Genomic DNA, 26,005 nt, shown 5'->3' with positions numbered 1-26,005 from the left:
AAACAAAAAACAAAATGCTTGCTGTGACGCGACATTTCGGCCGGTGCCAATGAATTAAAATAACGTTTTAAAGTATTGACAATGTGATGAGATGTAGTTTTATTGCTGAGAGTGAGTAACTCACAAGGAAAACGAATCGGCTCACCGTACACTCATTCAGCCGGGGTTGTCTGGATGACGTCTTTTTAAGCAGCGCGTAAGACGAGCAAAACGGCTCGTAATGCGTCGTACCATGACTCTCGATGCCACAAAAGTGCTGCTTTTAGCTGACGATGTAAACGTTCGACAAGACCGTTGGCTTGCGGGTGATACGGCGTGGTATGCAGGTATTTTATTCCATACATTTTCAATAACGACTGGAATAACGACGATTCGAATTGCGGACCTTGGTCCGAAGTTATACGTTTCGGTACTCCATGGCGTGAAATCTAATGCAGCGATAATGCATGTGCTACCGTCTCTGCAGATCCATTGGATAACGGGACAGCCTCAAGAAACCTCGTGAATTGGTCGATGATCGTTAGGCATTGATTAAAGCCTCTTGACGATTTTAAAGTCACTAAGTCGATGTGTATGTGCTCGAATCGTTCAGTTGGAGGTTGAAAACTGGCGATCGGCGATGACACGTGTCTCTGGATTTTATTTTTCTGGCAATCGATGCAAGATTTCGGCCATTCTCGGCAATCTTTATTAATCGACGGCCAGATGTATTGTTTAAAGATCATTTTTAATGAGCCTTTGATTCCAGGATGAGCTAGCAAGTGCAGTGAATTAAACACCTTCTTTCTCAGCGGCTCTGGAATGTAAGGTCGCACCGTGCCTGACGTAATGTCACAGTACAATACTAAACCGTTGTCGAAATTGATTCATCTAAGCTGCAACGCGGTTGTCTGTCGCAGCAGTTCATGAAGCTCGAGATCTTGCTTCTGTGCATCGGCAAGTTCTTTCGATGTAATAGCAGTAAACACTGCTTCGACTCGTGACAATGTGTCAGCGACAATGTTGTCGTTACCTGACACATGTCGAATATCGGTGGTGAATTCACCGATGAAATCGAGTCGACGAAATTGCCAAGGCGATGCTCTTTCGGTGCGCTTTTTGTAAGCGTGCTGAAGCGGCTTGTGATCAGTGTAGATCGTAACATGCCGGCCTTCGAATATGTGCCGAAAGTATTTAACCGCGTCGTAGATGGCGTTCAACTCGCGGTCGTACGTCGACAATTTCTGAATTGACGGGGGCACTTTTCGGCTGAAAAATGCCAGTGGTTGCCAGTTGTTATCCACCATTTGTTGTAAAACGGCTCCAATTCCTATTTCGGATGCGTCGGTGAATATTGCCCAGTCAGAATCGATGTTAGGGTGAACCAATAGAGCATCCGCGAGAGCACGTTTAGCTGACTTAAAAGACTCTTAAAGTTCGGTCGTCCAGTTGACTGGATGAGAACCTTTGACTTTGGGTTCTTCCAAAATTTCATTAAGCGGTGCTAGAATTTTTAAAGCGTTCTCGATGAACTTTCTGTAGAAATTCACTGTGCCGAGGAATCGACGAAGCGCTTTAACGGTGGAAGGAGGCTTGAAATTGACAATAGCCTCAACTTTTTCCGGTAACGCCTTAATTCCATCTTTGGTGATGACATGGCCAAAAAATTTTACTTCCGGAAGACCAAATTGACGTTTTGGTACGTTAATTACCAATCGGTATTCACGGAGACGCTCGAATAATATTTTTAGATGCTCCATGTGTTGCTTTTTGTTGCGTTTTTAAGCCCAAACGTCATAAATCGGAACACGAACAGTCCAAAGTGTAATAATCGCCGTTTTCGGCACGTTCTCCGGTGCAACGGGTATTTGCAAAAATGCCTTTGCAAAATCGACGACTGAAAATATGTTTTTACCGTGTAAAAATGCGGCAAAGTCGTCAAGATAACGCAACGAATATTTATCGATGAGCGTTCGATCGTTAAGCGGGCGGTAATCATCGCACGGACTCAATTCTCCAGACTTCTTCTGTGCTAGATGAAGTAGTGAGGCCCAATCGCTGTTGGAAGGTCTGCAAATACATTCTTCTATCATTTTGCGAAATTTGGCTTGTGCAATTTTCAGCTTATCTGGAGCCAGGCGTCTTGCTTTGCACGAAACTGGCGGTCCAGGTGACGTTCGAATATGATGCACCGTTGAATGCTTTTTTGTTTGACGCTGAGTAGCATCAGGTCGTGTAATATCGGTAAATTCTCTCAATAATTCCATATACGCAGAACTACCATCGACTGCTTTGATATTTGGTTCTGCCGATGCCGTGTGAGAATAAAACCAGTGATGCCATCACGAAGGCATTTTCGCTTTAGGTCGACTAGTAAGTCATAATGACTTAGGAAGTCTGCACCTATAATCGGTTTAGTGACGTCAGCAATTATAAAATTCCATGAAAATTCACAGCGAAGTCCAAGGTTTAATGTAAGTGATTTCAACCCATAGGTTTGAATTATCGAGCCGTTTGCGGCATACAATGGGTAACCTATTGGTGTACTGATTGATTTCAGCTAGTCACGTGGAAAGACAGACAATTCGGAGCCCGACTCGACAAGATATTCCGTTCCTGTAGTTTGGTCTCGGATAAACAGGCGGCGAGACATCGATTGAGAATCATTAGCCACCTCTATTGATTCTCGTTTGCGTTTCCCTGCCATTTGCAGCCGGGTGCGCACGATCGGGCATTTGTACCGTGCTTGAAGTGGTACCAACAGAACTCAAACTTCTTTGGTAGACGTGACCGTGATCGACTTCTGGATCTGCCGCGTTTAACTTTCACGTTTCTCACTTGATTCGTGAGTTGCGCAATTTCTCTTCGCAGTGCGGCAATTTCGCCGTGCTCGGCGGTTGAACATGAATTTGCTGTAGCAGCGGCAACTTGGGGTTTGAGCGATATACGCTCAACCATACGATCAGCTGACTCGGCAAGCTTGTCACGCGTTGAATCGCTGAAAGCTTTAAGACATACTTGAATCTCATTTGGCATATGGGAAAACCAACGTGCTTTAATTATAGCGTCATCAATGCCGGGAACTAGCGTACGCAGATGACGTAAATGTTGCGATGGTGTCCGATCGCCAAGTCTCTTTCTGTGGAGGAACTGAGTGATCCGTGCTTCTTCGGACCTCGTGAAGCATTTTATTAAAGCGGCTTTTAAATCACTGTACGGAGTTGTCGCAGGAGGCTGAAGGATTAATTGCTCGACTTCTGCGGCGACGCGAGTGTCAAGCATTGGAATCACCAGGTCAAATTTGGCACGCTCCGTTGCAACCTGATGTGTCGAAAGCTGTGCCTCAACCTGCGCAAGCCACAGTTTCGGATTCTCCGTGCTGCACTAGGGTGCTATGATGTTTACGGCCATATTTAATTTAACTGACGTAAACGATGATGATCCCGATAAATTAGATTTGAATGTGTCTTCGTCAGGTGACTTGGATTTTATTGTCTTTTCGCTTTCGGTTTCAGAGCCTGACATCACCCGTCAACAATGTCAGTAATTCGCTACTGTGCTACCGAAAGATTATCGATGACGCACGGCTCAGGAATGTGCAACCGGTGGATCGGCCTAATCCTCTATGGCATTTCCGGTAACGGAACGAAAATTATACGCGACACTGCACGAAAAATTAATTATAATTTTTTTATCACAGCTCGCGAAACTTTTATCACTATTCGATTAGCACTAAAGGTCCCTCGAATCAACACTGATGCGGCATAACGTCCATAAGATGCCCAGACATGCACCAGCGGTGATAAAAGAATAAAAACTGTACAATGATGAAAAAATCACTGCATTAAATAATTCAAAAATAAATTCACACACAAATAACTGTGGATAAAAATCACGGTCTCCGGTTAATCGGCAACGCGACAGAATATTCGCGGCAAAACGACACGAGAACTCGCGAGAGTTTTACAAACTGTGTAATGCACGTGTTCGACGCTTCCCTTAAAAAGAGATCACGTCGGGGTCACCAATTTAGTGGTTAAGGGTAAAATTTAACTATATTAAAATAAATTATTTAAACCAACTAATAATGATAAATTAATGTTTTATCTATCCAACGTAATTAGCACAGTATAAGAAAATTATACACAATGAAAATGCTTGAATGCATGTTCGCAGCTCAGCGGTGTATCTTGTAATTGTGTAATGTCTTAACGATTGAGGTGGAGACGGTATATGGAAAAATCGATCTTCGGCGTAGATTGCCGAAATTGATCGATCGTAATTACTGTAGCAACGCTACATATATATATATATATATATATATATATATATATATATATATATATATATATTAGGGTGCTTCGTTTCCAGCGAAAGTATTTTTTTCGTTGCTCATCAAGCAAAATATTGTTTTTCATGCTAAAAGAAAAATTCCTGCCAAGTTTGAGCTCTTACTTCCAATCCTAAGTACTTTCCATTTGATTTTCAAGATTTTCCATTTAAGATACACGTAAATCAAATTACTTTTTTTTTAACATTCTAATACTCAGCTGCGTTTTATGATATCGACGCGTTTTTGGTCGCAAATTGTAGGGCATTTGGTGTTCTTCAAAAGTGCCCGCAGTAACTTAGCTGTGATTCCAGCTGTTTCACTTGTGTCCGTTGCGGAAGTCATTTTTCCGATGAAATTGACCTTTATTGGCTTGCAGAACGTAAACCGATGAAAGTACATTGAAAATGTTAATAGGAATATTGAAGGAAATTTCATTCCCTTCAAAATCGGAATTAAGAGCTCAAACTTGGCAGGAATTTTTGTTTTAGCATGAAAAACAATATTTTGCTTGATGAGCAACGAAAAAAATACTTTAGCCGGAAACGAAGCACCCTAATATATATATATATATATATATATATATATATTATAACGCGAAAATTGTACACGTTATGCGTTAACTTTTGCGCTACAACTTCGTTCTCTGTCCTTAGTCTCCAGTCTCAATACGAATAGGACGCCAGGTAATTTTTATCACTGGAATCACCAAACCAGTAAATCTTAAGAAATAAAACTGAGTAATTTTTGATCTGTGGAATTATCACCAATACCACGCAGACTAAAACTAAAACGAAAACTTAACCAAAAATGCTCAGAACTTATAAGCAAAAATAAAAACAGAGACTGGAAAACTAAAAACAGAATTACGGTATGCCATGGTGTCACTCAGTGTTTAGGTTTATGAATAGAGGGAGTGGTCCGGGTTACATCATTCCGAATTCATATAGATTATCAGAGGATTTGCAATTTCTATTTAGCAACAAATAATCTCAAATCTCTATTTAACAATAAACAAAATACCGTAGCATCATACAAACAATTTTACTTTATAACAAAATACCGAATCCAATAATAATAATAAAATTAATCTTAACAGAATTAAATTGACATCTAAACGATGTGTTTCGAGACCTTATAAATAAATAAATAAATAAATTAAATTTCGTAACTGGAGCCAGCCGATACTCGATTTGTATTCAGTGAACTAGAACAATAATGATGGATCCGATCCTCTAGAATATTTTCTTTAATAAAATAGTAAAACTAATATACATGGGTCTCATATTGACGTTAATAACACGACAATTCGTTCAATAACTAAACACATTTCTTATCATTATTTTTACAAAAGAATATTAACAATAAATCGTGAACATGACTCTAAACTGCAACAATATTCTCATAATTCTTTCAGATCTTATACCTTTTCTTTAATTAAAACGGGAGCATAATTCCTTAAGACTTGGACTCAAATTCAATTAGTTATTGATAATTATAATACTTAGTTCATACCTGATTACTGATGAATAAAATATCGAGTAACGTCTTAAACTGTTTTTAAATAATACTTCTGTAACAATAAACTAAATCGTTGGCTTTCTGTAATGCCATGAACTGTAGCGCCATTTCTGGTCACGTCTGCTCGCTTTGAGCGACCAGAGTCGAATGCTTGAGTCCCTACTCCCCAAACTAAAAACATTATCGCCATTTTTACCAGCTCTATACTTCACTCCATAACTCCAACTCAATCTCAAAGACTCAACAAGCAATAATTAAGACGCATTCTATTGAGCATGGATATTCCAATGTGGTTGCTCTCCTGAACTTGGCTTCGGTTGAGATCGCAGACCAAATTCCTAAATTTAAGTGACCAGCGGTTACCCTCAGCAGCACACTGGTCAAAACTGTCCACTGAGGCCAACCAACTAAACCTAAAACTCCAAAAATGACCAGAAATAACGGGATCCACAGCGATAATGGTCACAAAATTATCGCTGAGTCCTGCCAATTATAATAACAAAAAAGACTGATCTCATGTACCCAATCCATAGTCCGCATTTTGGAGCGCTAGCATTTCAGCTAGACCTATGCAATCCACATGGAAGTCTCATAGGGTCAGGCAAGCATCCTGACATCAGATACAACCGGATAACAATTACTTAAGCCCCACTCCACGGTTGTTCTGACTTGTCCACATACTCATTACACCTGAAACTGTAAATCCAAAACTCCAACCCCATTCTTTACCAAACTCTAATCTCAAGCCATATCCCATAATAATTTTCCATAAATCTGATCCTAATTTGTAACCCTCATTTTTCTTATCAATAGCTGTATCTGTAGCCGGACGGTACTCTACATTTCATTCTTAAACTATAACTTAAATCAAAAGCTGTATCAAAATCGTTAATTACTGTAAGCTAAACTATAAGTCTTGAGTTACCATGCTCGAAAATACAATATAATCAGTTCGTGCTTGTGACGCTAACTTTAACCACGCCTCATAAAAAAAAAATAACGTCACAACATAGATATATATATATCGTAACATGATGGAAAATTCGACATCGACTCGTGGTTTGAATTTATTTCAAATAAGAAATAATTATCGGATAAGTAATTTTTAGTGACACCAAGAAGCAAAAATGTTGACTTCGACCGAGTAAACGATCCAACGCATGGATGGTGACGAGAGATCCGGGAGAGACTTCGAACTGAACGGCCACATTTTGATCAATTCGATTTACGACGGCAAAGAACGAGTTTGATTTACGGGAGATCAATTAGATCGCGAGGAATAATTATTACGAGGGTAATAATCCTAATATTTGGTGAACAACAATCCGAGTTTTGCGAACTAGTGAACAAGCCGAAGCCTCGGCACGAGAACTAAATACAGTGTACGACCGACTGATTATGTTTACTGAACTAGTGAAACGTGTTGTGTGTAATTCATAATTAATTTAATAATTAATTACGTATAATAATTATCGGATAGTGCAATTTAAACGCGTTACCGAAATAGATTATTTTTTTTTATTCTATTTTATTTCATCGAACAATTCTGAGAATTACGGATTATTTGTTTCTCATTCGCATCGGCCGTCTTGTAGCCTCGCCGTGTAAGAATACTCTGACGTCACCGGTCGAGTATTTCCTTAAGAACTACATCACGTGTGTGTTTGTGAAATCAAATACGAGTATTTCTATTTCGACAACTGACGACTATTTTTTTTTTAGCAATGAACTGACTGTTTCGATCAACTACGTTTCATTGTACTTTGGTTTATCTCGAGTCAAGCCGACAACGGCATTTATTGTTTTTGTGTAACCGATAATTTGTGTGAAACCGATCAATTATTTTGTCTATTGAATATACGACTGATTTGTTTAATTATGATCAATTATTTTATCGTAACCTTAACTGCCTGACCTTTTTCCCGATCCGCCACCCTGAGCCGACATTTTTTTCTGATAATTATTTATTTGGTGATTATAAAATCACCTGGCGCCCAACTTGAAAGTTCTGACCAAGGTTGTCAAATAGTAAGTGTACTCGGACTTCACTCCGGTAGATCCCCGGTGGTGAAAAACCCGTTACATATTTTGGCGCCCCACGCTGGGCGCCAAATATGTGACCGGGTAGGTAGCTCGACTGGAATCCATCAGACAAACTATCCCCGTACAATCTATTTGGCTTACCTGGTTCGGCTTCTGCAGTGGTTGGGCGCCAGGTGATGTTTCAATCACCAAATTCGATGCTCGGAAGAAGTCGACTAAGGGTGGCGGATCGGGAATAGTGTAGGCACTTACAATTAACGTCAAATAATTAACAGTCAACTAGGAAAATTGAGCAGTATGTTGTAAAACAAGTAAATACCTCAACAAATCGATGACAAATAATTTTAAATAATCTTACTCTAACAACCAGACATAATCGTCAATTCTTATACTTAACTAGCTGGATTCGGTAATTGACTCGATATAATATAATAACGAAATAGAAACTATAATAACACAACGGAATAGAATATAATTTTTAATAAGCAAGACTGGAGATAATTATTGTAATAACGACTTAACTACGGGTATCACTTGATTTGTAACTTAGCGGCAAAGTGATGCCATTTCACTTGACATTCCCACCCGTCGGTAACTCGGCTTACCACGTTAATTAACGTCAAAATGTTAGCTGAACGCCCTAAGATAGCAATAGTACTAAGATAATACTAATAATCACCGGAATGCGGTGAAATAAAAAGAATACAGAGAATAATACCGCCAATAACGAGACTTGACATGCGCGGTATCAAATCAATTAAACAATAATCAAATAATAAAAAAAAATAATAAAGAGATCAAATTCCAAGATAACACTTAAAACTTAACTACAAACTCAAACAGAAATTCAAATTGTACCAGCGGAATAAGTCGAGTTAGGAAACGCCGTACCCAAATAGAAGTTATCCGGTCTGTTTTTATTGATTCACAACTTCGGCGTCAACTCGAGTTATTCCTCGAAATAAATTTATTGGACTCGCTCACCGGTCGATGATCTCGAAGTACTTGGTTCGTCGTCTCTACGTGGCCGAAGAGGACTCGAATAGCAGGCCGGGAACGGCGTCACAGTCCTTCCAGAGCCTGGATACTCACTCTAGCGTGATCGTGAATTGCTCGATCACTGACGGTTGATGATCGTATTTTTTTGTTATTGAAGATGTCTCGATATATACAGCTATCCGCACGCGGAAAAATAAATCACCGGTATCGGTGTCTTCATAAACAATTGCCGCGCAACAGCGTTTTTATTTATAATAATCGTGATAGTTCGGTTACAAAAACACGTGTCAGTTTGCAACGAGGTACGATCCAGAATGGCGTCGTCTGTTTTCCTTTTCAGGCTCCCACCTTTAGTTTCGGGCTTCCTCACTTAGCAGCGCTTCGATAGGGCCTCAACCAGGCAGTCATCCCCATTGTGACGGTCAGTTTCAACTCCCACTTGAGACAGTCGGTCACTTCGAAGTCACTCCGGTTTTCCGGATAATTACTCGATCCACGCTACTATCTGCTGTGAACTCCTTTGCTCTAGCTGTTCGTGTTCATTAACTAGGCTGTTCGAAGATGTTATTCGTCCGGCAGGCGAAATCACGATCCGCTGTCAACTTTGGACATTTCCGCTAGCGGTAATTTCCATAAGTCGTCTTTCGGCTGGGATTAGCTGGTAACTACTCGGGCCGTGAGATGATGGTCAGCGCCTCGGTCATGTCCTCTTGGGCTCTGGTGACCAGCAAACGAGTACCTATCTTACAGCTACTAGTACCAACTTAAACTAACTTAATTCCTAATTAACTTAATACTATTATGACTAGGACTAATTTTGCGAGTCTCGGACCTTTCTCGTACCACACTCCCAACTGGACGAATTAATGATTTTAAATCCTGCGGGAGAATAATTCGAACGTCGGGATCGGCCAAGTCACAATATTAGCTGTAACATAACCTTACAGTATTTAAAATAATGTAGAGTTTAAAAATAACGTACGAATTAAACTACTCAAGTGACCACGTGTCGGCGTCGAATTATGCATTGAAATTTCAAAATGTCACAATATATATATATATATATATGTATATATATATATATATATATATATATATATATATATATATATATTTAGTGGTTAAGGGTAAAAATTAATCATATAAAAATAAATTATTTAAACCAACAAATAATGTTAAATAAATATTTTATTTAATCAACGTATTTTGCACAGTAAAATTTGAGAATACAATAGAAATGCTTATATGCGTGTATGCAGTTCAGCGGTATAACTTATTGTGTCTAATGTCTCTACGAATGAGATAGAGACGGAATATGTAAAAATCGATGTTCGGCGTAAATTGCTGAAATTGATCGATCGTTATAATTGTAGCAACGCTATATATATATATATATATATATATATATATATATATATATATATATATATATATATATATAAGCAATGACAATTTTATTTAACAAAAAACTCAGACAACAGATCCCACTTTACAATAAATTAATTAATAATTGTCGCGACAATAATTATAGCACGAGCCAGTAAAATGATAACTGAATTTATCCAAAGCTTCTATGTTTATAGTTATTAGCTGGAAATGACGCCAAAATGGCGGGCTCAGGAACACAGACTCGACTTGATTAATTTTCACTTTAATTAATAATTCTAAGACTCTTTCCGTTATTTGAGTTTATGTGATTTTATACCAGCAACGGTTTATTTATTCTCAAACTGAGAAGAAATTAATTGTTATTACATTGACTTATTATTATAATATTTTACAGTGATGAGGAGTTACCAGTGCGTGAATTATTAGACTTAGATTTATAAGAATAAAACACCTACGTCTCTCGACTCGGCTTGCTTGGCACGCTTCTCTTCAAAATCGACCCGTCCACATTCTCTTAGAAGAAAAAAATCAGGATCCAACTAGTCAGATAACCTCCTGGATTCTGTAAGCAAAACCTTCACTTCCTTACTCCTTTAGGACCTCTAAGAGTTGACCAGATTAACAGCGTGTAACTTAAAATGTTCGTCGTTTCCCAAAATCCAAGTTTATACACAGGTACCAAAAGTTATAGTGAACAAAATGTTAGAGATATTGCGTAAGAATAAATAAGGACGAAGTGAGTCATATAGCTGCTAATACAGAATTGTCTGTCCTGCCCCTGTGCGAAATGGTTAGTACCTCGGACTCCAGGCCAGCGCATGCACCCTGTAACTTTGCCTCACGGCAATTCCAGTAGGTATAAGAAAATATTGAGTTATCCAGCGTCGTCCAGTTACCGTAGGCAGTCACCAGATTCTAGTTATCTCCCGAGCATGATGTTGTAAATCTTACGGGAACCCGGTTACAATATAAAACGGCAAAAATGTATGTATGATAAAATATAATATTTATATAAATTCTAAGTTATATTTTAATGTATATTTTGAAATATAAAAAAGCATATACATATTTTTATCGGTGATTTCTTGATTAGTCACGAAGTTTAAAGTGGATTGCAGTAGCTCGTCACATGCGTGGTAGCGGTATTGGCTGTTCCATAATTAGCCAACTTGATTTTGTGGATAAATTGAGTGAGAATGAGGCCAGTCCAATTACCATAATTGATAATCATGGAGTTCAGTAGGCGTCAACCCTCATGTTCCGCATTCTGCTGAATATTGTGTGCCCGGAATAAAATTCCAGTTTCCGCCTGGAACTAGATCTTAAATTTGTGACATCCTATTCCGGATAAACTCCTTCCAGTGAGAGGGATGAGACTTGATCTACGTGAGTATGATTGTTGAGTCTGTCCATAAGTATGTTGCTGATTGAGTGAGATTTAGATTGCCCCGGTAGTGTTTAATGAGTTTAGCCAACATGTGAGCCGCGGAGAGTTCCGACCTTGATATCATTAATTGTTTTGACGGAGCTACCTTGGTTTTTGAGTAGAGCAGCGTAACTTTGCACCCATGATCAGGTATGTGGACTTTGATGAACACGGCAGCTATCATTGCCAGTTGCGAGGCATCCGAGAATCTATATATTTCGGTGGTTGAGCACATGGACAAGTAAAGTTGGTCTGAGTGTGAGGACCAGTACATGCCAAAAATCGTAATGCTGGCGCCTGTATCCTCAAATTTGTGCTTCTAGTTGATCAGCAACTTATTGTACTGAGTTGTAATGAGCCAAATATGGAGCTGGTCGAGACACGTAGGTAATTGTGGTGAATTTTTATAAAGTGATTTGGCCTTGTTACTTAATCCAGAACATTTGTTAAAGTCGTGGATCGCGATCGTCGACCAAAATCAGTCTAAATATCTTCCTGATGTTTGTTATGAAGATGAGTTCAGGAACATGAACTTCTAGAAGCATGTCAAAGATATCTAGTTGCAGTTTTTGTCCAATGTGAAGCACATCACTGAGTGAAAGACCTGTGCTGGTGGCTTTTGATCCATTAAGAACTACTCGCAGCTTGGTTGTGATGCTGCTCTTCCGTAAAAATCTATGATGAAGGGAGATAGTAAGTGGGTTTACTTGTTGTTGATTGAGGTTATTACACCATATGGTTGAGTTCTTTGTATTCCTTCAGAAAATCAATGTAGAGTGCTTTGAGATGATCGTTATGGTCTAGACGACATTTGAGATGAATGACAGCCGTATGCTGCTGAGTAAGAGTTACCCAGTTTTTAAGGTGCAGATTTGACTAGCAGACGAACGATGAATCGTCCTGAACTGTCTCGTTGATATGTTTGTCGAAAATGCACTCCACATGCCTCTTCTTCCGGGATGAGTTCCATGATTTTGCTGACTGGAATTTTTTCTTGAACTCAGAGGCGTTATAATAGATTCTGAAATTGTTGAGTCGACTGCTCGATAGCAGCATAATAAGTAATAGATGGTCGATGAGTGTGTTAAGTGACTGGACCGAGTAATATACATCCGAAGATGGTGTATTGAGCAATTAGAATGCCCAAGTGAAAGACCTCCTAGAGCCCAGAAGTAAACCGACACGCCTTAAACATATCAAAACCCTGGACTTTCCACAGCGCTTTTGATATTTCTTCCGCACTAGACTATTTTGTCAATGGGTAAAGTTCTAATCTATACGTTGTACTCTATCATCGCAATTATTTACTGTCGTCAGACAGATTGTTGTTTTGCATATAATGAATGAAAAAAAAAATTATTTTTGAACCGAAAGTGATAACTTCATTTTGTAAAATATATCTTAAAGTTCATACGATAAGCTTTAATTCTCACTACATTACTTGTTTTTTAGAAATCTTTTCTAACAATCTGTTAATCTCGAAAAATTCTACAAAAATTTGAAATAGCTTAATTTTGCAGCATAGTCTTTGAATACATTTTGAATGATAAGGCATAACTTAATTTCTTGATATCAATGTTGTAGTGAAATGAGTATTGATTTCACTGTCATGCTAAGGAAAAGGGCAGTAATCTCACTTACTGATTTTCTATTTAACTAATGTTGATTGAACATCGGTAAGATAGAAAGGCAGTAAGTCAACCTACTGCCCTTTCCCTTAACACGGCAGTACACTACTGGAACTTTATTTGTAATTGAGCAGTTTGTTTTTTATGAAATTAAAAAAATGCTTGTATTTAAGTAAGAAATCTACTTTTTCATTTCAGGTAAGGCCAGATGGCTCTTTTTTATTAATTAAAGTCTGTATGACTTTAGGTGTTCATGTTACCTATACACATGATAGATAATTTGATTCTATTAAATTTTTGGTGTAGTGATTAAAATAATCTTTTGATTCAACTACCCGAAAAAAATGAACTACATAAATTGAGTAATGACAAATAATAAAATAATATAGTGATCAGTAAATACTATTAATCTACGCTTATCCAAAAAATTAAAGGAACAAGAAAATTTTATAAATTCTTTAGTAATTTTTGGAAGGCTATATTTTCGTGAAAAATGATCGTATGAAAAAAATGAAAAAAAGCAAATTGAAGCTTGAAATCTCTAGTTTGAAGATCTTTCAGCCAAATAATTTTCTGAGCTACTCTTTTTGCGGAATCATAAGAAATAGCTCGAAAAAAAAATTTTTCTAAATTTTTTAGTTTTGTTTTTTAGGTCTACGGGGCCCAGAAAATTTTTTTCGAAAAAACCAATTCATAGCTCGTTTAGGAAATTTATTTAGCTATAATTCGCTTTTTGTTGTTTTTCTGTAAGACAATTTATTGCTTAGATATCAGCCTTCAAATGAAAAAGGATCCTTTTGACTTTAATTATTGATATCTCAGCAACTAAAGGCCGCACAGTAATTGAAAGGGCAGATTAAAAAACTTGAATCGAGTTCCTACAAGCTCTATTTTCGATTTTAGAGATAAAAAAATTTTGTTTATCCTTCATATCAATCTGAAAAACCTACAAAAAATGGCAATTTTTTGGTTGTTTAGTCAACTCATCGCTACTTTGCAGATATTGATAGATAAGATGATGTTGCCAGGTGATTTTTCAGCTTAGTGTACTCCCGAAAAACCCTAAAAATTTTTGGATTGATCCATTGAACCTTTTGTCCGGGCCGATTGCTCAAAGTTTTACAAAACAATTAAAGGAATAAGTTTTGTTCATTAATTTATGTAATCATTACCAAAATGAAAAAATTAATTTTTTCTAATTCTTGCGTTAGTTATTCGGTATATGTGAGGTAAAGAGAAAAAAAAACCCGAGTAGAAAAAAAAAATAAAAATTCTTGTTTTATCTCGTTTTTCAGAAGAAAATTTTTTTTTTCTCTTTACCTCACATTTACTGAATAACTAACGCAGAAATGAAAAAAAATTAATTTTTTCACTTCAATTTTTCACTACATTACTTTGGTAATAATTACACAAATCAATAAACAAAACTTGTTCCTTTAATTGTGTGGTAAAACTTTGATTCATCGGCCCGGACAAACGGTTTAATGGATCAACCTGAAAATTTCCAGGGTTGTTTGGAGGTACACATTAAGTTGTAAAATCCCCTGGCAACCCGGGTCGAAATATTTGGTCTGATTTTAGTCTAACTCCACTGCATTTGGACTAATTGGTCTGTATTTGAACTAGTTATTCTGTTTTTGATCTTTTATAAAAATTTTAAGCTATTTTTGATCTGCTGTTTTATAAAACGATTGCGATACAGAAGGACAAAACTAGATTAATTCTGGAACTTAGAAAAATTTTGGTTCTGAAATTGTGCAAGGACAAAACTAGATTAAATCGTGGACTTATAATAATTTCATTTATGCCTAGAAAAAATTTATAAAAAGTATTCTAAGATCTAGAATGGATTTTTTTTTGTTTACTATTGACTTAGTGTCTTTTGTTTAAAAATGTCGGCAGTTAATGATTATCTGACAGCTATATTTTTTATTTGTCTTGATAGAATATTAATAATATTTAATAAAAGTAGTAAAATTGCCGTTAAAACTTCAACAAAAATTTCTTCAATTCACTGAATAAAGTCGAAAAATATTCTGACATTAAAGAGGATGCACTATCAGAAGAAAAGGAGGAGGATGAAGTTAAATTTATTTTAAGTAATGTCTATATGTTAATTGAGGCTAATTTATTTATTAAATAAATCTTATTTTATATCAATGTGTAAAAAAATATCAAACTTTCATTAATTTTTTGTTTTTATTATTTATCATTATAATTATAAAAAAAAATTTTTAATCTGTTTTTAATCAAATATAGATCAAAATCAGACTAAAAATAATAAACAGAAAAAGTCGGATTTTGATTTAGATTAGAATAAAAACAGGCTAAAAATAATTGACAGAAAAAGTCTGATTTTGATCTAGATTAAAACAAAAATAGACTAAAAATAATTGACAGAAAAAGTCTGATTTTGATCTAGATAAGAATAAAAACAGACTAAAAATTATTGAAAATAAGTCTTAAATAGTCTAAGTAAGGAATAGTAGAGGCAAAAGTAGATTAAAATTCACATATTAATTAAATGTAAATAAAAAATAAAATTTAATAAAAATAACTTAAAATTTTTAGTTGGTTAAAAACAGATCAAATTTTTCGACCCAGAAACATTAACCTTTCCATCAATGAAGGACAAACAAATTTTTTTTTTTCTAAAATTCGGAAATGGAGCTTGTAGGAACTCGATTCAAGTTTTTTAAACTGCCCTTTAAATTACTGTGTGACCATTAGTTGCTGAGATATCGATAATGGAAGACAAAAGGATCCTTTTTCATTTGAAGCCTGATATCTAAGCAATAAATTGTCTTACAGGAAAACAAAAAAAAGCGAATTATAACTGAATAAATTTCCTAAACAAGCTATGAATTGGTTTTTTCGAAAAAAATTTTTTGGGCCCCGTAGACCTAGAAAACAAAACTAAAAAATTTAGAAAAATTTTTTTTTCGAACTATTTCTTACGATTCCGCAAAAACAGTAGCTCAAAAAATTATTTGGCTGAAAGATCTTCAAACTAGAGATTTCAAGCTTCAATTTGCTTTTTTTCATTTTTTCCATACGATCATTTTTCACGAAAATATAGCCTTCCAAAAATTATTAACGAATTTATAAAATTCTCTTGTTCCTTTTATTTTTTTGATAGGTGTAAATAGTAATTCTTGAATTTATAATAAAAAAGTGAAAAATTATAAGGTTAATATTAAAAATTATTGTCTACAGAGGAAAATTGATAGTTGTCTTTTATAAATTGTAACTTAAACTTTAAGAAGTTATGATGCATATGATACAATTCATTGTTTGGAATGTTAAAGTTCCCTGTACTGGCATCCAGGTTCAGGATAATATTTTCAATTGTCGTTGAGTAACCGATCTTATTTTGAATATATATTAACAGTCTCGAAAGAAAGACAAATATCAGGAACCATACAGAGAAAAATTAAGAAAAAACATTTAGAGTACAATTATATAAAGTGGAAAAAAACTCATAAAATTAATGCGCGTCAATCTATACTTTATAAATGTAATACATGTAATCAATAACAGTGTAGCTAAAAAACCAAGATATTTTTTCAAGAAATTTATCAGTGATTTAAAACACAAGCGATGGCTTAACGTTGAAATAGTAAGGGAATACGTAACGTCTAAATCGTGCTTTAAGTAACTGAAGACGAACAAAAGAATAAAATTAAATAGTTATTGAATATTTTTATCGGAATTATTATCCAATATTATTTGTTATCAATTTCAATGAAAAAAAACTGAAAGGCTTCAACAAATATTATGTTTAACGAAACGTCAAGCGAAGACCAGATACTTTGTACCCAGCAAGTTATCGTAACGCAACATAATTACAAATTCCAGTAAAATTATCCAAATATATACCCTTATTAAATAAATACCCTCGTATACATTTTTTTGTTATCTCGACGATACTGAGCTTGGCTGTAATCCTTTAACTTGAAAAATCGTCTTGATTTTCTACAAGTATATGAAGCTCACAGGAGGTCAAAAAATTGCAGTTTTTATTTTACGATCGATGTCAGAATAAATTATGTTAAAATATTATTATAAAACACTTTCTCACCCATTTACGTAAGTAACTGTAACTATTGACTTATAAGATAGTTTTAAGAAACATTTCTTATATTTTATAAGGTTTCAATGTCTTTCGATAACAGTGAGTACTTATTATAATCAATCATTCCAAACAAAGATGTTTTAAATAATTGACATAATAATGCAAATTAAAATATTGACATCAGTTGAATATTCAAGTTGCGAAAGTCGTACCAAATTAGTTAGCTTTTTTTTTTTTTTAATGAAAAAAATAAAATTCAGTTTTCACAAGAAAAAGTCAAAAATATATTTATAATTGATAATTTATTTTAATTGAGTTAAAAAATTAAATTCATGATGTCAAGCAAAATTTTACACATACATTCAACATGTAAATCGTGAAAGATTTTTTGTTCTAAAATAGACAAAGATTAAAAGTTTTGAAATCTGCACAAAAAAAATTTTTATCGGGTTTTTGTTTGAATGAGAGAGGCTAAAAAAAACATTTTTAATAAAAAGATAAAGTAAAAGTGCTTACTTATTGTAAATCCTTTAACTTATGAGACTGTGAAATAAATTTAACTAAGTCTCCACAAATCATTTGAATAATTTAAATTTTTATTAAGTTTGTTAACTTTATAAAACTTAAAATGTATTATAAAAATATAAGCGTATTTTTCTAATTAACTACATAGTTTGGAAAATGGAAACTAATAATACTTTTATTTAAATTTATTAAGGGCTAAGATATTAATAAAAATAGTTTTATTAATTTTTATTATCTGATTTGTTGATTATACAGCTATATTTTTTAATTAAAAATAAAGCTCTGCTCTATTTAATGAAAAGTAATTGTGAATAATAATGCGAATGTTGACTTTATTATATTAGTATATTCTATAAATTCTTGTGTTTCTCTCCACACATTTCATCAATTGTTGACTTGAAAATTTTGTAATTATTGTAATTATTGTTCTGTAGAAGTTCTATTATTAAACATTCGTGTATAACTTATAGTCACATTTATTTCGTTATTATCTGATTGTACTCTCAATTTGTCTTTCCGCCGTTCGCATAAAAAAATCCAAATGAGAAGTGTCCAAGATAAAATAAAGTAAAATTTATTCAAATAAAGCAAAAAAAAAAAGATTTATTGGAAAGAAGATATTTTGTAAAATTATAAAAACATTTGAAATCACAAGTTAAGCTAAACGATCGAATCAAAGAACTTTATTTTAAACTCGAATCAAGTACCCGAATAATTTGAAGAAAAAAACTCATTCATTCTAGTGATTAAATCGGTTAATAATACAAAGAAAATTTATGTATTTTAAACTAAAATATTCAGTAAATGTATGTAAATATTAAGTTGCTGTAAATCTACTGCGCGAAAAATTCAGGATTATGAATATTTCCATGGACTGAATGATTACGTACAATTGATTTTGTATACAGTATTTTTCTTAAATAATTTTCACAAGTAACAATGCTTGAAAAGAAATAATGGAAATGAATATATCAAAGAAATACATTTACAAATTAAAATTTTTTTTCTCTATGGAAAATAAAATGGGAGTGAATAAAAAATAAAAATACTTTTTCCTCAGTGAAGTGTGAATAGTGCATACATGAAATAGGGAGTCAAAGAAAAAGGTGGTTAGTACGTATATACCAAATAGAGAGGGATAAATAAAGTAAAGTCCAAAGTGTAGTTATCAGAGTTCAAACTACGGAATTTAGTTATAAATGGGAATCATTAATTTGACACAAAACATGAAATTGTAATCCAAAAACATAAAATTTAATACCAGTAATATGCAAAAATATCAAATTTATACTAAACAGAGTGTGTAAGAAAAATTATGCATATGTTAAAGGAATATGTGTGTGTGAATAAGACCAAAAGACTATGTACGAAATATTGTGTGTGTGTGCGTGTGTGTGTGTGTGTGAATTAAGTCCAGGAACTTACTTTAATCATAGCCAAGGGGACTCAATAGTGGTAAGAAAATAAAGTCCAAAGGACACATGTAGAAAAGAAGTAATTTAGTTGTTGTGTAATAATTAAAATTGAACTGATATTTTCATAAAAGTAATACATTAGTACGCCAGAAAAATTTATAGTTTATTTGTGGGCGTATAAGCAGTTGTTATTTTGTTAAACAAAAGATAAATAATGAAATCACCACAGAATTTTTGATTCCGTCATCCATAAAATTTATGTTCTTTCAATGAATTTTTTTTTATGACACTGCAGTAGATAAAAAAATTTATACTCTATGATAAATACCCAGTTGCAATGATACGAAGTCATAAATTATAAGATATAGATAAACAAACAAGAATTCACATTAAACCATATGTTAAAAATTAAGTTACGGAAAATTTATGATAATTAATGTTTAAATAATATATCAACATGTTTTACGTGTAACCACAAATTTTTGTTCTAGAGTATGTGTTAGAAAAAAACATTTTTTTTATGTTTATCGTTTTATCAGTAAATTACAATTTTATAGTATTATTATAGACTACAGCAACTATTTCTTGGGTGATTTAATAGCTGGTGTGAAGAAGCTCTTTAAAACGTGTGGTAGAGCCAGAATACTTTAGAAATCGATTAGTTGTCATTAAACTATTCTTAAGTGTATACATTTAAATAATTTTACTCAAATTTTTGTTATTTAATATCTCAGTTTTTTACAACTTAATTTATTGTTGAAACTTAAAAATTCTTATAGATGTCCCGATTTTTATTTCGTTAGTCAGAAATTCGAAAAAAGTTTGTATACTTTACAAGATTTATAAATGCAGTTAATTAAAAAATTTCATAGACTCTATAAGATTTTATAAATCATTTGTAACAAGGTGGAAAACCTAAAATATTGAAATTTGAAGTGACTCGTGCCAAAAGAGGTTCTCCTTCTCCAACGGCTGTCAATGAAGAAAATAAGCAAGTTCTAATGTTTTAGGGTCACCAGGTAGAGATCGTTGGCAGTTTGTCATTGCAGAGTTTGCTGACCGGGAGTTAAAAGGGTACGAGGCCCAGAGGCCTACACCACTCAGTATCTTGGCTCGTAACAACCACCGTTGACAAACGTGTTTGGATTTAGCTACTACTACTACCACCACACTACTACTACCAACTACAACTACAACTTTACTGCTGATAGCCAAATTCTTAAGGGCCAAGAGCATATAAGCCTACTCCGGTATAAGCTTATTAGTTTTAAAGTTTGTAATCAAATTTTCTGATTTGTCTCAAATATATCAACAATTATATTAGAGTGGATTGGAAGATTGCAAGAATTTGAAAGAACTAGAGAATTAGATAAGGAGGAAGGTCGGAGGATTGCAGACAGGTGGGATTGGATTTGTAGATTAAAGAGAATTGTTGGAGTAAGTGAGACTGTTGTCAATTGTCGGTTTAAATTATATATTCGTAATTAATTAATTGGGAATTGCGAAGTTTTCTTAGTTTAGTCAAGGCGAGTCAGATATTAGTCACATGTCAGTTATTATTAAATCAATATCGGTACGGTCGTCAAAGTAAATTTTGTTTCATGTATTTTATCTACATTATTTCATTTCATTGGGCTGACAATATTTCACTGGTGTTTAAGAGCTTGTTCCATAGTACCCGACTGTTTTGCATGAATTTCTAAATGTCCTTTATGAGTTTGACAGATCTTACTTCCAGGTTGGGTATTGTTCTACTTGGGAGTCTGCAAGGAGTTTTAGTTACGGGCTTATAAATTTAACTAGATCTATTTCATAGGCTAGACAGTTGAATATTAGACATTTATGTGAAATCGGTAGATGGTGAGTGCGTTGAAAAGCACTAATGGAATTGGCAGTCCTGAGAAAACAAAAAAGTTACGCGTGTGATTTTTCACATGCAATCGCGTCCTCATTTTTCAGAACTTGTTCGAATTTATTCAAAGCTGGAGTGATGTTAGTTTCCCGCGCGGACGAATCCTAGTTGCCCATAGGTAGAAGATTTTCATCCTGCAATGAACTTCTTTGAGATAGGTTGCGCAATTGGATTTACTGTCACCAATCATTTCCTTAGGGTTATCGCAAAGATCGACTTGACGTAAAAAGCAGATTGTTGAGAGTCTACTATTGTTCAATTGTAAAATACTTATCAGAAATTTCAGAGTTAATTTAAATGATGTTAGAAAAAGTTTTGGTAAGCCTAGTTCTATTCTCAAAAACTGATGTGGAGTTCTTCTGGGCAGGCACAAGACTTTCGTGAAGTGTTCGGCTTGAACTTTTTCAATCGTATTTACATAAGTGGGACTCCATACTGGAAAAGCGGAGAAAAGTATTGAAGATACCACAGCGTCAAAAAGGTGAATGTTGGCTGCCCACGATTCATTTCTTGCTGAGCTTATATTCCTAGCACCACTTTCGGTGTGATCTGAGCTTCTTTAATTGCAAAATCTGTTGACTCTAGGGCAAAACATAGACGATGATATCATACCTTCTAAGTACTTATATCTGCTGATAGTTAAAATTTTGTCTTCTTTGAATAAAAAACGTTCGACATCATCTGTTTTCAATTTACCAGTTATCCTGAAAATCATTATTTTCGTTTTGTTGGCATTTATCGAAAGACCGTTCAGGCTGCAGTATGGCTCTAATAATTTCAAAAACTTTAAAAGATCTTTGGCATTGTTGGCAAGTAGCAGTATGATCAACATACATGAGTACGAGAAGATCAATAATATTGTTTTTATTAATTCCAGAACAGTTGTGATTTTGGAGGAAGCTTTCAAAGTCGGCAAGGAATAATATGAAGAGTAGTGGACTTACTCTCACCGTGGAGTACTGCCTCAGTGACTCTGAATTTGTTTGAGGACTGATTTCCTACTTTAACTTGTAATGAGGATATTGATAAGCTTCGTACTCACACCAAGGCGATACAGTTTTTGCTAGAGCTTTAGGTGAGGAACTGAGTTGAGGGCTCTATTGTAGTCCACAAGGAATTCGTAGGCTTTGATCGCTATACACAGATGAAAATGCAAAGTAGACTAAAGTATAAAAATTATTTCAGCACAGCTTCTTTTACTTCTAAGACTCATTTGTAATTCGAGTATTATTTTAGTGTTTTCAGCCTAAGATTCCAGCCTTTCCTTAGAAGATCGGAGAAGACTTTCGTCGAGCAATTTACCAGGGCGATTCCACGATAGGTAGCTGGGTCTGCATGATCACCAGCCTTATGAAACATACAGAGATGAGCCGTGGACCACTCTGATGGAGTTTCTTTTTTGGCCAAAATACAGTTGAATAACGACAGCAAGTTGTACCTCCAGCTAGATGGAAGATTGAATGAAAACTTGCTTGGGATTTGTTCTGGGTCTGGTAACTTGTTGTTTTTCAGATGTTTCAGGCATATGTCTAATTCAATTGTAATAAATTCCCAATCTAGTTCTTCCATATGCTGATAGTTTAGTGTGATTTGATAGGGTTGTATTTTAGGATATACAGACTCATGGGAAAAGTTCCAAATCTAAATTTCGGACCCTAGCTAAGACATACTTGGGACTTACACCGTCTGACAGCTTGCCAGAATTCACTCGGATTTTTCGTATTGATGAAAGTTTTGAATGTTCTTGGTATATAGGTCTTTCTTGCTTTTAATCAGCATTTCTTAATATCCTTTAGCTGCCAGGTAATCTACTCTATCCACTTCGTTACAGTTGGTTTTAAAACAAGTTTTAAGGGCAACCTTAGCCACTCTTTTTACGTTTATACAACATTTATCGAACCATGGTTTATTGAACAGTGGTGCTGAGTTCTTCTATCTCACCTCCATACCTGCATATGAGGCCGCTTCCTTAATACTGCTAGTTAAGATATCAGCCTTGACACTGACATTATCAGTGGTATTAGAAGACGTGTTTTCCGTTGCAGCAGTGAATTTATCTGACGTTTCTCTTTCTAAGTGTAGTCAGGTACTTGCTAGGAGGTCTAGATCAGCTAATTCATTAAAGTCTATGTCTGCACTTGAATCGCCGCCGATGATGATAAAGACGCTTCCTAGTTTAAGCTTTAAGCTAGTTTAAGTTTAAGCTAGATCTCTTTCATTTCTCGTTTTAAGTCGGTTAGTTTATTACTAACATCACAGTCAGGTTTAAAGTATAGGGTGCCTACAATTAGGACGAGAGTATTTTTTAACTGCCGACTGAAAAAAATTCAGTCAGCATGATTAACAATCTAGAATAGTATTTTTACTTTGAAGATAACAGCTAGCTCGCCTTTCCCTCTACCGGTCTTATGGATTTTAGTTGCTTATGACCAGTGTAATACTAAACCTGCTAAAAAATTCAATTAAATCAATTTTATCAACTTTAAGCTTTATATTAATTTATGTAGAATATATCAATTAAATCATTGAAGTTAAGTAATGCCACTCAGATTATTCATATTTATAAGTGTATAGCAAACGACAATCCAGCGATAACAAAAGTTGAGCAGCATCGACGTGGGGCATTAGATGGATAGTTGACACCTGCTGGAAAAAAAAGTTTTTATAAAATTTGATGAAATCTTAAAAATTTTTATACTGAGAATGTCCTGGTAAACTTTTGTAAAATTTCACAAAACTTTATAATTTTTCATTAAATTTTATCGAATTTCATAGAAATTTATGAAAAGATTTTTTCCCGGGTTCATTGATTTCAGAAATTGATTTCTATAATCGATTTCACACAAATGACTTAAAGATATTGAATTCACGGTTCACATTACACCAAGTATATTCGAATCATTTTTGATTAATTTATGTATTTTTATTAATATTTTTCTCACGATTTCAAATTTTACCAGCTACTTAATATTTTTTGAGATTTTGTTATTTTTTGTAAAGTAAACTTTTATTATTCGTGAAAAGTTTTGAAGTGTATATGGCAATATTTTCCACAGAGAATCTGTTTTTGATGGCATATACTCATTCACGAGGTATCATTTAACTACGTGCCAAAAGTGAAGACTGAATGTATACATGTAGCAAGTGAGATGAAACGTGGTTTTATGACTGAGTTAATTTTAAGTCTTTTAATTAATAAGATTGCATAAATATAAACGAAAACTAACGCAGGATAATTTATCTGAACACGTGTTGCACAAAAACTAAGAGCCCCGTACGATGTTTATATAACTTTTCAGTATGAATTCTCATTCACTGTAATTAAAACTGCGAGGGCGAATATTAATATAATAATTAATTCAAATAACTAATTGAGGTAAATCACTGAGAAAAACTATTAATTTATCTAGAGAATTGCAAAATAACTCGTATTCAACCATATAATAAAAAATGGCGCGAGATACACTCGTTGAATGTTTAGATAATAATCACAATTGCAATAATGACGTCGTCTTCCTCTTCGTTGGTGAAAAACTACTGGAGTCAAGAGAAATTAAATGTTTCAGCCAGTGAAGTGAGAGAAGATAAGAAGTATGCTAGTCCCCACTTACTTCGTGCTTAGCAGCCATTTTGATAGAGGTGCAATTTTTGAACTGTTATAGAGTCATAATTAGACTCATTTAAAAAATCTGCATGCCCCTATATGATCATATTTGCCTTGACCAAACTATATATGGCCATTTATCATGTAAGAAATATATCATAATTTATGGTGCACTTTTATAAATGACTCCATGCAACTATATATGTCCATATGTAATTATATATTGTCACTTATCGAACTATCCAATAAGTATATATGACTCTATTTGCCCAGATCGAGCCATAAATGGCCTGATATATAGTTATATATGACTATATACGCTTTATATGTACCGCATATATTTTCATATTCGGCTTTATATAATCCGTTTTTTCAAGTCCCGGACGCGATCAATAATCATCGTAGTTTGTTTCAAAAATACTGAACATGTGAATATCACACATACCCAAATATTTTTAATTTTTCGAGCTGTATTCCATTTGGCTTAGCTTTTTCAATATGTTTTTGAACATACTATCATTTGTTACAGCAGAGATTTAATGGTTCTGAGTAAGCATTTATACTTCGCATATTAAATTATAACATTTAATTTTTACTATTGTGTAAAATAAAAGTTAAAGTAAAAGTGGATATGAAAGTTCTGTTGTAAGGAAATTACAAAAAGCGACGAAGAGTGAACAACATCAGAAGCTAGTAGTAAGTTAAGTGGTCGAACGGTAAGTTGACTTGTTCTTAAACTTTCTTTTCCCTTTTTACCTGTATTTTATTTCCTGCTATATATTTTCGACCTCACGCTACACTACTTTTCTTCACTTCGATTACAAAGTGTATGATGATTGTTTGTACCAAAAATATAACAATTGATATGTATTCTTTGAGCTTCTCAGTAACTTCAAATATAACTTGATTTCAATATGAATTTTTATTACAATAAAAATTTTTTGTTTATTAGCTTTTTTTAATTAATCAGAATTTGTTTTCCATTTTGGCTGATTTGAGTAATCAAATAATTCATTAAAAAAATTATCAAAGATTCATGTGAACTATAAGTATTCTACTATTTTATAGAAAGTATGTTGCACGCCTCAAAAGCGAAGTATTTAGGTGGGATTTACTGTAAAATAGCCACCTTTTCGCAAAATGCTCGCATAAAGTCATT

At 34.2% G+C, this 26,005-nt stretch overlaps 1 protein-coding gene and 1 long non-coding RNA gene across 2 annotated transcripts; one reads left to right on the top strand and one right to left on the bottom strand.

The window, feature by feature from the left end:
- Positions 1–2,655: 2,655 nt before the first annotated feature.
- On the bottom strand, positions 2,656–3,261 carry LOC106693343 (uncharacterized). Its single transcript, XM_014440474.1, has one exon. The coding sequence runs from the start codon at positions 3,259–3,261 to the stop codon at positions 2,656–2,658; it is 606 nt and encodes a 201-aa protein (XP_014295960.1).
- A 16,936-nt stretch (positions 3,262–20,197) lies between these two features.
- LOC103568950 (uncharacterized) lies at positions 20,198–23,036 on the top strand. Its single transcript, XR_548897.2, has 3 exons — positions 20,198–20,580; positions 22,120–22,409; positions 22,479–23,036. It is a non-coding gene; the product is annotated as an uncharacterized LOC103568950 (long non-coding RNA).
- The last annotated feature ends 2,969 nt before the right edge of the window (positions 23,037–26,005 follow it).

This window comes from Microplitis demolitor, chromosome 3 (assembly GCF_026212275.2).
Source record: "Microplitis demolitor isolate Queensland-Clemson2020A chromosome 3, iyMicDemo2.1a, whole genome shotgun sequence".
Taxonomy (NCBI): domain Eukaryota; kingdom Metazoa; phylum Arthropoda; class Insecta; order Hymenoptera; family Braconidae; genus Microplitis; species Microplitis demolitor.
Note: the sequence above shows the minus strand (reverse complement) of the source record. Positions and strands in the feature narration are given on the sequence as shown.

Excerpts from the sequence above, each read along its gene's own strand:
- LOC106693343 (XM_014440474.1), bottom strand. The coding sequence starts at position 3,261 with ATGCTTGACACTCGCGTCGCCGCAGAAGTCGAGCAATTAATCCTTCAG.